Here is a 15,189-nt window from a genome sequence, read left to right as displayed (position 1 = left end):
CAGATAACAGTCTGAATGTGATTTTCAGAGGTGTCCCTGGTGTTGACTTTGCAGGATTTTGTAAATCCGCGTGGAAATCATGGGTCTCTGTGGTCACTTTGAGGATTTAGGCTGGATGGTTTGGAGGGTTTAGAAAGGTGCCCAGAGACTCCAGATGGGAAGAAGTGTTTACTTAAAACAAGGCCTTGTCTGTCTAAGGACCACTGGAACACAGGCTGAGCCTCCTTGTCAGAGCCACAGCACAGACCTGCATCCGGGAATTCACTTCTTGTACATGCGCTCCGTCAGAAGTCCGAGTGGGGCTTCCTTCCTCCCAGCTGCTGCGGCGCAGCCTTATTGTATGTCAAGAAGCTATAGCTCGCAGGCACGATGGCCCACGCCTCTAATCCCAGGGCTTTGAGAGGCCGAGGCTGGATGATCCCTTAAGCCCAGGCGTTTGAGACCAGCCTGGACAACATAGTGAGAGTTCGTCAAAACAAAACAAAACAACAAAACAAAACAAAACAAAACAGAACACAGGCATGGTGGTGCACACCTGTAATCCCAGTCACCTGGGAGGCTGAGGCATGAGAATCGCTTGAACCTGGGAGGTGGAGCTTGCAGTGAGCTGTGATTGTGCCACTGCACTCCAGCCTGGGTGACAGAGTGAGACCCTGTCTCAAAAAAACGAAACAAAACAAAACAAAACAAAACACAAAACAACCCTGCAGCCCTGCTCCTGTTTCCGGGAAGAGGAAGCAGCTTCCAGCCCCTCCAGGGAAGGCGGGTCCTGTGCTTCTCCTCCACCTGTGCCTGCAGGACCCTCTCTCTGTGCAGGGAGGGGTGGGGGCTCCACTGGAATAGAGGTTTCCAGGCTCTCCTCTATTTTAGGGAAACCCCTTCTTGAGTGGGGACCTGAGGGCCTCTGTCCTTGTCCCTGCTGCAGGAAGGCACCCCCACTCCCAGGCTGACCTCACGCAAGCCTTGGTTCCTTTTGTCTTCATTCCTCTTGGAGGCAGAGGGGCCTTCGCCCTGTGCCTGGGATGTCCCTGGGATGGCCCCGGGGATGTCTGGAGCAGGCAGTGGGATCTTTTGAGCCCTGGGGTTGGAAACCTTCCTTTGGAAGGCGATCTGGATTGTCAGAAGAGGAATGTGGCAGGACCTGGGAGGGGTGGTGGGGAGGGGCATGGTGGGTCACGGGTGGGCAATACCCCTGTTCTGGGGGCAGGACGCTCCCTGTGGCCTTCCCACAGGTATCATTCTCTGTCACTTCCCAGCCTCAGTTTTCTTGCTCGCTTTCTGTTTTTAGAGATGGGGTCTCACTTTGTTACCCAGGCTGGCCCTGAACCCCTGGGCTCAAGCAATCCTCCCGCCTCAAGCTCTGAGTAGCTGGGACTACAGGCATGCACTGTGCGGGGCCTCAGGTTTTTTTTTTTTTTGTAAAATGAGAGTTGAGTCAGATGATCTTTAAGGCATCCCTGAAATCTGAGAATTCCTGGACATGTACACAGCTGCATATTAGGGTTTCCCCTTGTATCTCCTGGGCATCTCCTGATTTTAAGGCATGGCTTTGTCCAGGAGGCCTCGTTCAGATGAGAGGGCTCCGGTGCCAGGGCTGGGCCTGTCCTTTCTCTGCCCAGCAGCTCCCCAGGCTCTGGTGTCCCTGGCACCACGGATGCATTCCCAGGAAGGAAGACACTTTTGCCCTGTTCTGTTGCACTTTTGGAAGCTACCAGGGTCTCAGGTATCTCCGGGGCTGACGCTGCCGCCGGTCTGTGGATGGAGGGGCCGTTTCTCTGCAGAGCCGCCCCGGGTCTGCGGATGGAGGGGCCGTTTCTCTGCAGAGCCGCCCCGGGTCTGCGGATGGAGGAGCCGTTTCTCTGCAGAGCCGCCCCGGGTCTGCGGATGGAGGGGCCGTTTCTCTGCAGAGCCGCCCCGGGTCTGCGGATGGAGGGGCCGTTTCTCTGCAGAGCCGCCCCGGGTCTGCGGATGGAGGGGCCGTTTCTCTGCAGAGCCACCCCCGGTCTGCGGATGGAGTGGTTGTGCCTCTGGAGAGAGGCTGCAGGTTTGTGGTGCTCCTGCTGTAAAGCCAGGCCATCCTGTTTGGTGAGAAAAACATCTAAGGGAGAGTCAAGAGATTGCGGAATCCTAAGGTCAAAGCCAACATGTGGAAATGTGTTTCTCCTGAGGAAGGCCGACCTCCCGCTCCACAGTGACCCATGCCTCACAGCAGCTTTCCTGCTGCTAGTAGAAGAGGGTGAAGCTGTCTCTTTTCTTTTTGCAGGATGTGCAGAACAAGTTAAAGGAGTCAGCACAGTGCGTTGGGGACGAATTCATGAACTGTAAGCTGGCTGCCAGGGCCAAGGTATTTTTCTGACTTTGAAGAGTACTTCCCTTTTTAACCAGAGAACAGTTTTAACCCTTCACAGCGATTTTGCCTCCTCCGCGTGGCAGGGATTATGCTGACATCTGTCGCACGGTTTCCTCATTTAACCCTCTTTTCACCTGCTCCGACACAGGGCTGGGAGGCCTGTTTTACAGATGGAGAAACAGGCTCGGCCAGGCTGTTGTCTGCCAAGGCCCCGAGCAGCAGGGCCGGGTTGCGGCTGAACTCTGACCTCAGGCCCTCCAGGAACCTCGTGCCCTCTGCCCTTTTCTGTGACTCAGACAGACGGACGCTTGTGTCACCACCTTTTCAGATTTCTGGGGATTCATTGTTGCATTTGTTTATTATTAAATGTTTAAAGTTTGGTCTTTTTCCAAAAAGGACTAAGGTAGCTACTTGGTAGTTTTTTTGTTTTTGGTTTTTTCTTTTTAAACTTCTTCTTCAGGCCGGAACGGTGGCTCACGCCTGTAATCCCAGCACTTTGGGAGGCAGAGGCTGTCGGATCACTTGAGGTCAGGAGTTTGAGACCAGCCTGACCAACATGGCAAAACCCCATCTCTAATAAAAATACGAAAAAAAAAAAAAACCCAAAAAATCGGCGGGCGTGGTGGCTCACGCCTGTAATCCTAGCACTTTGGGAGGCCGAGGCAGGTGGATCATGAGGTCAGGAGTTCAAGACTAGCCTGACTAACATGGTGAAACCCCATCTCTACTAAAAATACAAAAATTAGCCGGGTGCGGTGGCGTGCACCTGTAATTCCAGCTACTCAGGAGGCTGAGGCAGGAGAATTTCTTGAACCCAGAAGGCCGAGGCTGCAGTGAGCCCAGGTTGTGCCACTGCACTCCAGCCTGGATAACGGAGTGAGACTTTGTGTCAAAGACAACAACAACAACCACCCAGAAAAAAACCTGCTTCTTCACACAAAAATAAAAAATCTATTATTTTATTTTATTTTTTCAGACAAGGTCTTGCTCTGTCCCCTAGGCTGTAGTGCAGTGGTGCAGTCGTAGGTCATTGCAGCCCCGACCTCCTGGGTTCAAGCAATTCCCCCACTTCAGCCTCCCAGAATAGCCGGGACTACAGGCGTGCGCCACAATACTTGGCTGATTTGTTTGTTTGTTTTTGGTATAGATGAAGTCTCACTATGTTGCCCAGGCTGGTCTTGAACTCTTGGCCTCAAGCAATCCTCCCGGCATGGCCCCCAAAGTACTGAGATTAAAGGCATGAACCACCATATGCCTCGCCAAATCTTTTACCTTCATTTTACTCTCTGAGCTTTCTGGTTTCTGAACACTGATAGTTAGTGTCAAATCTTATAAAAAGTCTTTGGGAATAAATGAGCATACGAGAGGCCTTCCCCCCATGTGGAAAGTGTTTCAGGAATTTATGTTCACTGTGTTTAACTTGAAGATTGTTTGTTTTTATTTTCGTTGTTTTCTGGAGACAGGGTCCCCAGGCTGGAGTGCAGTGTTGTGGTCATGGCTCCTTGCAGCATGGACCTCCTGGGCTCAAGTGATCCTCCTGCCTCAGCCCTCTGTAAGCGCCTGGGACCATAGGCGCTCCACCACACCTGGCTAATTTTTTGATTTTTTGGGAGAGATGGGGTCTCTATGTTGCCTAGGCTGTTCTTAAACTCCCAGGCTCTAGCAGTCCTCTTGCCTCAGTCTCCCAGAGTGCTGGAGTACAGGTGTGAGTCACTGTATCCAGCTAAAGATTATTATTAGTATTTTTTGAGATGGAGTCTTGCTCTGTTACCCAGGCTGGGGTGCAGTGGTGTGATCGCGGCTCACTGCAAGCTCCGCCTCCGGGGTTCACGCCATTCTCCTGCCTCAGCCTCCCAAGTAGCTGGGACTAGGCGCCCGCCACCAGGCCTGGCTAATTTTTTGTATTTTTAGTAGAGACGAGGTTTCACCGTGGTCTCGATCTCCTGACCTCGTGATTCGCCCGCCTCGGCCTCCCAAAGTGCTGGGATTACAGGCGTGAGCCCCCTCGCCCGACCAGATTATTATTTGAGTGTTTTGTTGGTTTGTTTGTTTTGAGACAGAGTCTCGTTCTGTCGCCCAGACTGGAGTGTGGTCGCGAGATCTCAGCTCACTGCAACCTCTGTCTCCCGGGTTCAAGCAATTCTCCTGTCTCAGCCTCAGGAGTAGCTGGGATTACAGGTGCACGCCGCCATGCCCAGCTAATTTTTGTATTTTTAGTAGAGATGGGGTTTCACCATATTGGTCAGGCTGGTCTCAAACTCCTGACCTCAGGTGATCCACCTGCCTCAGCCTCCAAAGTGCTGGGATGACAGATGTGAGTGACTGCCCCTGGCCTTATTTGAGTGTTTTTGGATAGGCCCTCCAGTGTGATGAGATTTCAGTGGACTCTGTGGTCCTCATCCCATGGGGTCATTTGTCTTCGTGTTTGTGGCATGCAGGTGATGACGGTTTTCGTTTCTTTTTTGGACACACAGAGTGATCCCTGCAGGCCTGTAGGAGTGGGGCTCCTGGGGTGGCTCATTGACCTGCTGGGTCTCCCGTGGCTCAGCTTTTGGGGGACCGGCTGCTGCCATCTGACAGGTGCTCCCCAGCGACTAACACAGTGTCTCTCCCCTCATCATCATGTCAGGACTTCCTCCCAGCTGACATCCAGGCTCAGTTTGCCATCAGCCGGGAGCTGATCCGGAACATCTACAACAGCTTTCACAAGCTTCGCGACAGGGCCGAGCGGATTGCGTCGCGGGCCATCGACAACGCGGCAGATCTTCTCATATTCGGGAAGGAGCTAAGGCAGGTGACCTTTCAGCTTCTGCAGGGGCACGTGCGGTGGGACGAGAATCCATGCTGGTGAAGGGCTTGGGCAGAAAGTGCATTTACCTTAATAACCAGCATCCTGACCCGTTTCACCCCAGAAGGGGCAGAAAATGGGTCGGGCACATGTGGGGTCATATTTAGAAGAAACACAGGAGAATTTCCGCCCTGAAACACGGATTTCTGAGCACGAGTAAATGCTCACCAGTTTCTGCTCTGGTAGTTTTCCCACTGTCAGGATGAGACTTTAAAAAAAGATCCCAGGCCAGGCGCGGTGGCTCACACCTGTAATCCCAGCACTTTGGGAGGCCGAGGTGGGTGGATCACGAGGTCAGGAGTTCAAGACCAGCCTGGCCAAGATGGTGAAACCCCGTCTCTACTAAAAATACAAAAAAAAGTTAGCCGGGCATGGTGGCAGGTGCCTGTAATCTCAGCTACTGGGGAGGCTGAGGCAGAGAATTGCTTGAACCCGGGAGACAGAGGTTACAGTGAGCCGAGATCACACCACTGCACTCCAGCCTGGGTGACACGGCGAGACTCCGTCTCAAAAAAAAAAAAAAAAGATCCCTTTGACTTGGGGAAGAACAGACCATGGGCTGGCAACGCTTCCTTTGCCTGAGGGGAGGGGAGACCCCCTCCGGGTCTCTGCTCGCCTCAGCAGTGCCCCTCACCTGTACACACACGTCACCTGGGGGCTGGTAGGGAAGAAGAGACGCAGCAGGGCCTGGGGTGCAGCCCCAGGGCCACCCTTTCTCCCGGGCTCCCAGGGTCCCCACAGGCCACTCTGCAGGAGGGGCCTAGGATGGGGTCATGCAGGTTGCTGTGGAGGACGTCTGTGGCGGGGGATGCCAGACTTGACTGCGAGGTGAGTTCCAGGCCTTGAGTGTCTCCTCTCCTGTGTGCTTGCTCCCTCAGTGCAATAGGGTCTGACACGACCCCACTGCCCTCCTGGGCCGCTCTGAACAGCAGCACGTGGGGGTCCCTGAAGCAGGCTCTGAAAGGCCTGTCTGTGGAATTCGCGCTGCTCGCCGACAAGGCCGCACAACAGGTGAGTGGATCGGTTCTCCCAGGCGCCTGTTGCAGAGAACACGTTATGCCTTGGCATGGGTAGCGCCTCCTGCTTAGATGGGCTTCACAGTTCGTTTTTGTTTTGTTGTTTTGAGACGGAGTCTCGCTCTGTCGCCAGGCTGGGGTGCACTGCAACCTCTGCCTCCCGGGTTCAAGTGATTCTCCTGCCTTAGCCTCCCGAGTAGCTGGGATTACAGGTGTCCACCACCATGCCTGGCTAATTTTTTGTATTTTTAGCAGAGACGAGGTTTCACCATGTTGGTCAGGCTGGTCTCGAACTCCTGACCTTAGGTGACCTGCCCGCCTTGGCCTCCCAAAGTGTTGGGATTACAAGCGTGAGCCACTGTGCCCAGCCGGCTTCCCAGTTCTGAGCCGAGTGAATGACAGCTGTGCCCTGGGTGGGAGCTGCCTGTCCACATCTGTTCCTGGTGGCTCCCTAGGAGCGTTTACGCTTTCGAGAGGGGTTTGCCAGCGACAAAACAGATTAGGCTGTAGTCTTGAGTGTTGATTTGCTGAGGTTGGAGGATAGATCCTGTCTTTGAAAAGATGATCTTGGGCTTCCAGGCATACTCCTGGGTGGACCAGATAGTTCCCACTTTGCTGTCAAGTCCACTAGGATTTGGCACTGGAGACTTAACTCATCAGAATAATAACGAAGCCCCAGCACCTGAGAGGCTCCCACCTCCTGCTCCACACTCAGCCTCAGAAAGTGCTCCTGCTGCATGGGCAGAAGCTGTTTTCAGAAATCTGCCAAGATCTTGGAGTCATTTGGGATCAGTTTGAAGATATGGTGTTTACTATCACACTGAAAGACTCATCTGGGTGCTTTTATGTTAAAAAAGTGTTATGTGGCTGGGCACGGCGGCTCACACCTATCATCCCAGCGCTTTGGGAGGCCAAGGCAGGAGGACTGCTTGAGCCCAGGAGTTCGGGACCAGCCTGGGCAACAGAGCAAGATTTCATCTCTATAAAAAATAAAAAAAAATAGCCAGGGGTGGTGGTGCGTGTCTGTAGTCCCAGCTACTCAAGAGGCTGAGGTGGGAGGATCACCTGAACCCAAGAGGTAGAGGCTTCGTGAGCCATGATGGTGCCACTGCACTCTAGCCTGGGTGACAGAGCGAGACCCTGTCTCAAAAACGAAAAAAAGCGGACATAGTTGTGAAGGTGGGAGCTTGCTGCCTAGTTCCTATTTCTTGGGAAAGTGGCCTCCAGGCTGCTCATATTAGTTTGAAGTGAGTGATCAGAGTGTGCCCGTGAGGGCTGTGCTCCCCCCGAGCCCTGGAGCTCCTGAGTGGCTTGGTGAATGGTGAACCCACCTGCTGTGGAGTTGGGGCTTTTCAAGCTGGAAACGGGGCGCTCAGGTGCCCGTGATGTTTTTCGTGCTGAAGAGGAAATTTGATGTCTTTGCTGGTGTGGAAAGTCTTGGGTTTTCTTCCTCTTCCGCCCCCGTGCTTGTGTGTTCCCTTTAGAAAGGGAGGGAGGGCACTGTTGGTGTCTGTAGATTGGGGCTGAGTCTATTCTGTCTCCAGGTCTGTGTGCCCACTCCCCCCAGGTGGAGGGGATCGAGAACGTGGGGCTGGGGGCTTGTCAGGATAGAGACAGAGGACCTCAGGGTCGCCTGCCCTATGCATTGTGTGTCTGTGCTGTGACCATGCTCAAGCTACTTTGGTCTCCAGGCCTCAGTTTCCCCATCAATTAAATACAAGGGGGTTGGACTACATTATTAAAAGAGCTATTTCTTTTTTTTTTTTTTTTTTTGAGACAAAGTCTTGCTCTGTCGCTCAGGCTGGAGTGCAGTGGTATGATCTCGACTCACTGCAACCTCTGCCTCCCGGGTTCAAGCGATTCTCCTGCCTCAGCCTCCCGAGTAGCGGGGATTACAGGTGTGCACCACCACGCCTGGCTAATTTTTGTATTTTTAGTAGAGATGGGGTTTCACCGTGTTGGCCGGGCTGGTCTCAAACTCCTGACCTCAAGTGATCCGCCCACCTCGGCCTCCCAAAGTGCTGGGATTACAGATACAAGCCTCTGTGCCTGGCCAAAAGAGCTGTTTCTGTAACCTGCTGACCCTTTCCCCCAAGCTCGGTGTGCAAAGCATAAAAGCCGTTCCTGTCACAGGGACCCGGACCCTTGCCACATTCCACTCCCTGTTCAGCAGGTGGCTGCCGGCGGGGTGCCCAGAGTGCCCCGGGGCTCTGCAGAGCTCAGGATGAGCCTCACTCATGAGGTGATTTCCAAGGTTTTTTCTGATTCAGCCCTGGATGCCGCATTTCCACCTTGAAGAGGGAGAGAAGGTTGAGGCTGCTGGTGCGGTAGGAGTTTGTGGCTTGAGGTTCTGCCCAGCTCTGTGACTCTTGGACATCTCATGAGTTGTGTTTTGGGACTGTGATGTCTGGAGAAGTGCTGCTTCCTGAATCTCTCTCACTGTCTTTGGTTGTAGTTAAATTGAGCTTTCACATGAAACAAACCTCGAGGCCTTTCATTTGAGGCAGTAGAAGTTCCATCTCACCCTTGCCGTCAGGCAGCAAGGACTGTTTTTCCTAATTCTGCTTGTACTTACACCAGTTTTACTCTCCCCAGACCTATTAGGAGCTGAAGGTAGCCATATCCCGCAAGACATGTGAGACTTGGGGTATGGTCTGTGTTTTCCATGGTGACGGGACCTTCGCCTTGGTTAAAGGCGCATGCATTGATGGTTTAGGGCAAATTTGTCCAACCTGTGGCCCACGGGCTGCGTGCAGCCCAGGACGGCTTTGAATGTGGCCTAACACAAATCCGTAAACTTGGCAGGGCGCAGTGGCTCACGCCTGTAATCTCAGCACTTTTGGGAGGCTGAGATGGGCAGATCACCTGAGGTCAGGAGTTCGAGACCAGCCTGGCCAACATAGTGAAACCCCATCTCTACTAAAAATACAAAAATTAGCCAGGCGTGATGGTGGGCACCTGTAATCCCAGCTATTCGAGATGCTGAGGCAGGAGAATCACTTGAACCTGGGAGGCGGAGGTTGCAGTGAGCTGAGATCGCACCACTGCATTCCAGCCTGGGTAACAGAGCAAGACTCTATCTCAAGAAAAAAAAAAAAAATCTGTAAACTTTCTGAAAACATTATGAGATTTATACACAGACCTTTTTTCTTTTCCTTCCTTCCTTTCACTTTCTTTCTTTTCTTTCTCTCTGTCTTTTTTTTTTTTTCTTAGCTCATCAGCTATCACAGTATTAGTGTATTTTATGTGTGGCTCAAGACCATTCTTCTTCCAGTGTGGCCCAGGGAAGCCAAAACATTGGACACCCCTGGTTTAGGGCCATGTGCAGCACTGAACCACAGATGGGACTTGGTGACAAATGACACAAGCAGAGGGACCCCCGAGCTCCCTGTCTTCTGCCGGGCCAGGGAATAAGCCTCCATTCTCCTAAGCCCCTGCCTGGTCAGGTGGGAGCTGGGCACCTGTGGTCAGCTGGCGTTTTCCCTCTTGAGTTTTAGAAACTCTTCGCACACCTCTTCTCCTGGCACATTTTACTGGCTGGAATCAGAGCTGCTTTGGGTGTGGGGTTGGTGGCCGGGGAGCCTCCTTGTTCAGTCGGCCTGAGGTCTGGAGGGTGGAAGGGGCATCTTAGGGTCCCCCGGGGTGCAGCAGAGCCTGGGCAGCACCCCCAGCTCCCAGTCCAGGGCTGTGTCCCGTAAAATTCCTTCCAGTCATTTCTTCTGCCTGCACCGTCTCCTGCTGAGTTTGACGTGCAGTGCGTGGGGTGAGCTTTTCACCTCCTGCCACGGGTGGAGCCCGAAGAGTCATGGAGGGAGCGTGGTCTCCCCAAGGTGCTCAGCGAGCTGTGGGGACTGAGGGCGTGAGCTGTGGGGACTGGAGCCCTTCAGGGCCCGGGTGTGACTGAAGGCGTCAGTGTCGGGGGTTTCCCCTGGATACCTGCCATCGGCCTGGCTTGGTTGTGGTTGTGGTTGTGGCTGGGGGGGGGTCTGCGGTGAGCTATGCAGGTCAGGGGTGGATGGGCTGCCTCTTCCGCTGCCTTCCCCAGACCCCTGCTGTCTCCAGAGCTTGGATGCTCCCCTCAGTGGCAGCCGGAGCCCAGGGCTTTGGGCCGACTCTTCATACCGCAGATGCCTCTGAGTACCGTGCGTTCGGGCTGTGTGCACTGTGCCTGGCCTGTGTCCCCACCGAGTGCCGCTACTGGTGTAAGCCGCGGAGGCCGAGGCAGTGTCTGGGTGGGGTTCACCCGTGGGGGCTGCCTCGTGTCCCCAGGTGCTGTGGTGACTCTAGGAGCAGGGCATTCCTCTGCCATGACGGGGCCCCTGTTCCACTCCAGGGCTGCCCGCCGTTTGCTGTGCACTCACTGCCCTGTTGGGCTCTCTCTGTGGCTGTGCTGCCGGCACAGAGCCTTGTGTGAGGGCCAAAGAGGAGCCTGTGTCCACTGCTGCCCCCGCCGCCGAGTGTGGTGCTTCTGCCTGCAGCCTGAGGCGGCCGCCTCTCTTCCTGGATCAGCAGCACGTCCTTCTTGCAGCTGCCGTCTCTCCCACCCTGCGCCCCCTACCCTGTGCCCCCTTCCTAGGCCCGCGTTTCTCTCTCCTGTTACTGATGCGGAGACAACAGCCTTGTTCTCCTACGTGTCCCTCCCGGGCGTGCCCGTTTTCCACACGGCTCACAGCGTTATATGGGAGCTCGGGTTTTCTGCAGTGCTTGATGGAGCCTTAGAGGTCGGGGGGTCTGGGGCACCTGGCTCTCCCAGCATGTGTGTCGGGAGAGTCGCCGGCTTTGCGAAGGCCTGAGAAAGGCAAGGCAGGCCGGGCTGATGAGCAGGAGGGCGGGCAGCTGTCCCGTGGGAACGCAGGCCTTGTTCCCATCAAGACTGCTGGGCTAGGCCGGGCGCGGTGGCTCACGCCTGTAATCCCAGCACTTTGGGAGGCTGAGGCGGGCGGATCACGAGGTCTGGAGATCCAGACCATCCTGGCTAACACGGTGAAACCCCGTCTCTACTAAAAAATAAAAATAAAAAAATTAGCCGGGCTTGGCAGCGGGCGCCTGTAGTCCCAGCTACTTGGGAGGCTGAGGCAGGAGAATAGCGTGAACTCCAGGAGGCGGAGCTCGCAGTGAGCCGAGATTGCGCCACTGCACTCCAGCCTGGGAGACAGAGCGAGACTCCGACTCAAAAAAAAAAAAAAAAAAAAAAAAAGACTGCTGGGCTCGAAGGCGTCTCCGCCTGGTAATGGGTGGGCTGGTGGGGAAGGGGGCCCCCTGCAGACCTGGCTGGTGGTCCCGGGGAGCCCCTCTGACTCTGGGAGGAAGGAACCGGCCCAGGCCAGGCTTGGGTCTGAGTTCCCGGGCAGGGACCGGGTCCTATGTGCGTCCGCGTGGGTGAGCTCCCCCTCGCCTTCCAGGGTAAGCAGGAAGAGAACGACGTGGTGGAGAAGCTGAACCTCTTCTTGGATCTGCTGCAGTCTTATAAGGTGAGTCTTGGCTGCTCCTTGGCTGGGGGCAGAACTTTCAGGAATGATCTTAGGATCCTTCAAGGGTCTAACTCCTGGGGGACGGAAGAGGAGCTGAGAAGCCAGGGCTGCAGGGGGAGACGGGGCCTTCCGTCTCGTGGGGGTGCTTCCCTCGGCCGGCTCCGCAGGGCCCTGGCGCGGGCATCGAGGGCGGCGGGCGAGTGCCTCCCCTGGCCCCGCAGGACCTGTGCGAGCGGCATGAGAAGGGCGTGCTGCACAAGCACCAGCGGGCCCTGCACAAGTACAGCCTGATGAAGAGGCAGATGATGAGTGCCGCCGTGCAGAACCGCGAACCGGAGTCTGTGGAGCAGCTGGAGTCCCGCATCGTGGAGGTGGGTGGCGGGGCGGCCGAGCAGGCCCGTGGGAGCCTTTCCCCTCCCGGCCATGGTGGGACCCGGAGCCGTTCTGGTGGGCTCCCCTGGGTTGGCTCCTTCTGTCTGGAACAGAGCTGGGGGTGCAGTGGAGGCAGGGAGCTGGCCCGCGTGCCCAGAGGGATGCGGCTCCCTGCATGGTGCTCCTTCCCCGGCCCTCTCTTACCTCACCACCTTCCAAATGCCTGGTGAAGGCTGAAGGAGAAGGGGCCGCCCTGGCTCAGGGAGCACGCTGGTGTTCGGGCCTTGGTGCTCCGGTCGCCGGCTGGGCCGGGTGCGAAAGGCGGCTGTTTGCTCTGCAGCAGGAGAACGCGATTCAGACAATGGAGCTGCGGAACTACTTCTCCCTGTACTGCCTGCACCAGGAGACGCAGCTCATCCATGTCTACCTGCCCCTCACCTCCCACATCCTCCGCGCCTTCGTCAACTCTCAGATCCAAGGGCACAAGGAGGTGAGTCCGCCCTGCCCCGGCCGCTGTCTCGGCCACGGCCTTCCTTTGTCCCGCAGCCCTTCTTTTTTTTTTTTTTTTGAGACGGAGTCACTCTCTGTCACCCAGGCTGGAGTGCAGTGGCGCGATCTCGGCTCACTGCAAGCTCCGCCTCCCGGGTTCACGCCATTCTCCTGCCTCAGCCTCTCCGAGTAGCTGGGACTACAGGCGCCCGCCACCACGCCTGGCTAATTTTTTGTATTTTTTAGTAGAGACGGGGTTTCACCGTGGTCTCGATCTCCTGACCTCGTGATCCGCCCGCCTCGGCCTCCCAAAGTGCTGGGATTACAAGCGTGAGCCACCGTGCCCGGCGTGTCCCTCAGCCCTTCAAGCCCGGTAGCGTGGTGGCCGGCCGCCCTAGAGAGGTTCTTTAGTGGAGTTGGGGTCCGCATGGGCCTTGGAACAGGGTGCTCGCCTGGATCTTCTAGTCTCCTGTGTAGCCAAAATCGGAATCGTGAGGGTGTCCCTGTGATTCCTGGGGGGCGGAGGGAGGACCAGAGAGGGACAGTTTGCCTTCTGGAGGGATTTGAGAAGTCCGGGATAAAGTGCGCAGAGCTCCCGCACCCTGAGGCTGAGAGAAGTGTTCCAGCGCGTCGGAGCGCCGCAGTGGCTGTTCTTCCAAAGCCCTGGCCGGCTTCCTCCAGGTGGCGGTTCCTTCAGCCTGTGGGAAGAAACCCTCCCACGGTCCTGGGACAGGCCTCCCCTCGTTTCTGGCGGCCAGCTCACTGCAGCACTGCTGCCATTACAGGCGTGAGCCCCTGTGCCCGGCTGAAATGAAGTTTATTAAGTAGCTGCAAGCAGCTTTGAAGCCGTGGTCTGTGGTGTGTGTGGAACGGCACCCAGTGTCTGGGGTGGTCACGAGATTCCACACTGTCCCCGGGAGGTGCTTGGTGATGTGGGTGCCGTCCGGCAGTTTGGGAATGGCAGGCCGGAGGCGGCTGTGGTGGGGCTGGAGAGGCGGAGACAGCCGCTGTGTTAGGAGCGTCAGTGTGAGATGGCCAGGCTCTCAGGGACCAGGGTGGGCTTGGACATGTGAGTGGCCGGGTGTGTCCTCAGTGAAGGAATGCGACCAACAGGCGCCCGGGGCGTGATGCCATAACCCCAGTCCTACCAGGTTTTTTACTGTGGTGATGAGGAATTTCCAGTCCTGTGATGCTGAGTGTGCTGTGGTCCAGTGACTCAGCCTCCCCAGCAGGCCCCTAGGGTGCGCCCTGCCCTTCTCTGGCCACCTGAGCCCCTGCATGGCAGGTCCTGGCCTGAGTCCTGCCTCACTGCCACGCTCCCCTCCTCACATCCACGGCATCCGTTCCTGCCCTGGTTCCAAAAGTGCTTGGCTAGTGGGGCCGCCGTTTGCCTTCCGGTTTGGGTATGTACTGGCAATGACGTGATAGTAACGTTTCTCAGGATTCCACGGCAGGCAGATTTGTGGCCCTTCGGTCCTGGGTGCAGGGATCGAAGCGTGGGTGTCTGTGACCACAGGTCACGTTGCTGGTGCACTCCTTGTTTGGGCTTCCTCTGCGCAGGATGGGCAGCACTGGTTCTGCCAGAGGTTTGAGGAGCTGACGCACCCGAGGGCCCCTCCCTCCCTGTCACTGGAAGGGGAAGGAATTGGGATCAGAGTGTGAGGAGGAGCCCCGGCCCCACCTGCTGATCTTGTTCTCTTCGGTTCCCTTTCAGATGAGCAAGGTGTGGAACGACCTGAGGCCCAAGCTCAGCTGCCTCTTTGCGGGACCACACAGCACCCTGACCCCACCGTGTTCCCCGCCGGAGGACGGCCTGTGTCCTCACTAGCGCCTGAGGCTGAGGTGGTGCTCCCTGCGGCCACACTAAAACCTCTTTGCAAACGGTGTGTCCCAGTGTAATTCCCTTTGGATGGCAGCTCCCCTCCCCGCCACGCCACGTGCTGCAGCTGGAGCAGAGGAGCTCATGCCTGCGGGTCGGGAGGGGCATCCATGGACCACAGGGGCAGCTGGGCCACACTGTCCTTCGCCCTGTGGCCTGCTAGCCTGTCGAGAGGGGTGGTGGGGTTCTCTGGAATGGTTTCCTCCTGACACCCAGAGCCGTGCGGGGAGGCAGGGATCTCTGGTCTCACAGAGATTGTGCCTGGGGGAGCGTGGAGGCAGGGCCTGCAGGTGCTGGAACAGTCGGGAGGGGCAGCGTCATGGTGCTCGGTCAGCCGAGGAGAGAGGGCAGGGCCGCCCTGCAGCCCAGGCATGGGACTGCCCACGGACAGCGAGGGGACAGCCAGTGGTGCCAAGGCCGGGAGGGAGGGCCGTCGGGCGTGGGGCGTGCACGGTGAACTTTCTAGGGAACTTGCCATAGCCAGCACCTGGAGCCCTGGTCTGGGAGTGGCCTGTGGGGTCCAGTGGCTTCATGCCCTGTGCCCATAGGATGACCCCATGTGTGCCCGTGTCCACACCCTGACCCTGTGTGTGCCTGTGTCTCAGGCCTGGAAGACAAAGGCGTGATGGAGAGCTGGGGCTCTGAGCGTGGGCGCTACAGCGGCTCTGTTCCTGTACCCTGGATTCTCTTGATTTCTCGTGGCCAGTGTTGGGGTCTGCACCGTGTGGCACTGAGGCTGGATGGGCTGGCGGAGGACAGGTGGG

General features: G+C 56.6%; 1 protein-coding gene across 1 annotated transcript in view; it reads left to right on the top strand.

Annotated features, from left to right (window-relative positions):
- Positions 1–14,422, top strand: part of SNX8 (sorting nexin 8) — a 56,187-nt gene extending 41,765 nt beyond the window's left edge. Inside the window, exons 5-11 of the mRNA XM_003278691.4 lie at positions 2,264–2,344; positions 4,980–5,140; positions 6,077–6,209; positions 11,617–11,685; positions 11,907–12,056; positions 12,398–12,547; positions 14,261–14,422. Of these exons, the coding sequence (XP_003278739.1) occupies positions 2,264–2,344; positions 4,980–5,140; positions 6,077–6,209; positions 11,617–11,685; positions 11,907–12,056; positions 12,398–12,547; positions 14,261–14,374 (858 nt within the window). The 3' untranslated portion in view covers positions 14,375–14,422. The remainder of the gene's footprint in view (positions 1–2,263; positions 2,345–4,979; positions 5,141–6,076; positions 6,210–11,616; positions 11,686–11,906; positions 12,057–12,397; positions 12,548–14,260) is intronic.
- The last annotated feature ends 767 nt before the right edge of the window (positions 14,423–15,189 follow it).

Source organism: Nomascus leucogenys, chromosome 20 (genome assembly GCF_006542625.1).
Source record: "Nomascus leucogenys isolate Asia chromosome 20, Asia_NLE_v1, whole genome shotgun sequence".
Classification (NCBI taxonomy): domain Eukaryota; kingdom Metazoa; phylum Chordata; class Mammalia; order Primates; family Hylobatidae; genus Nomascus; species Nomascus leucogenys.
Note: the sequence above shows the minus strand (reverse complement) of the source record. Positions and strands in the feature narration are given on the sequence as shown.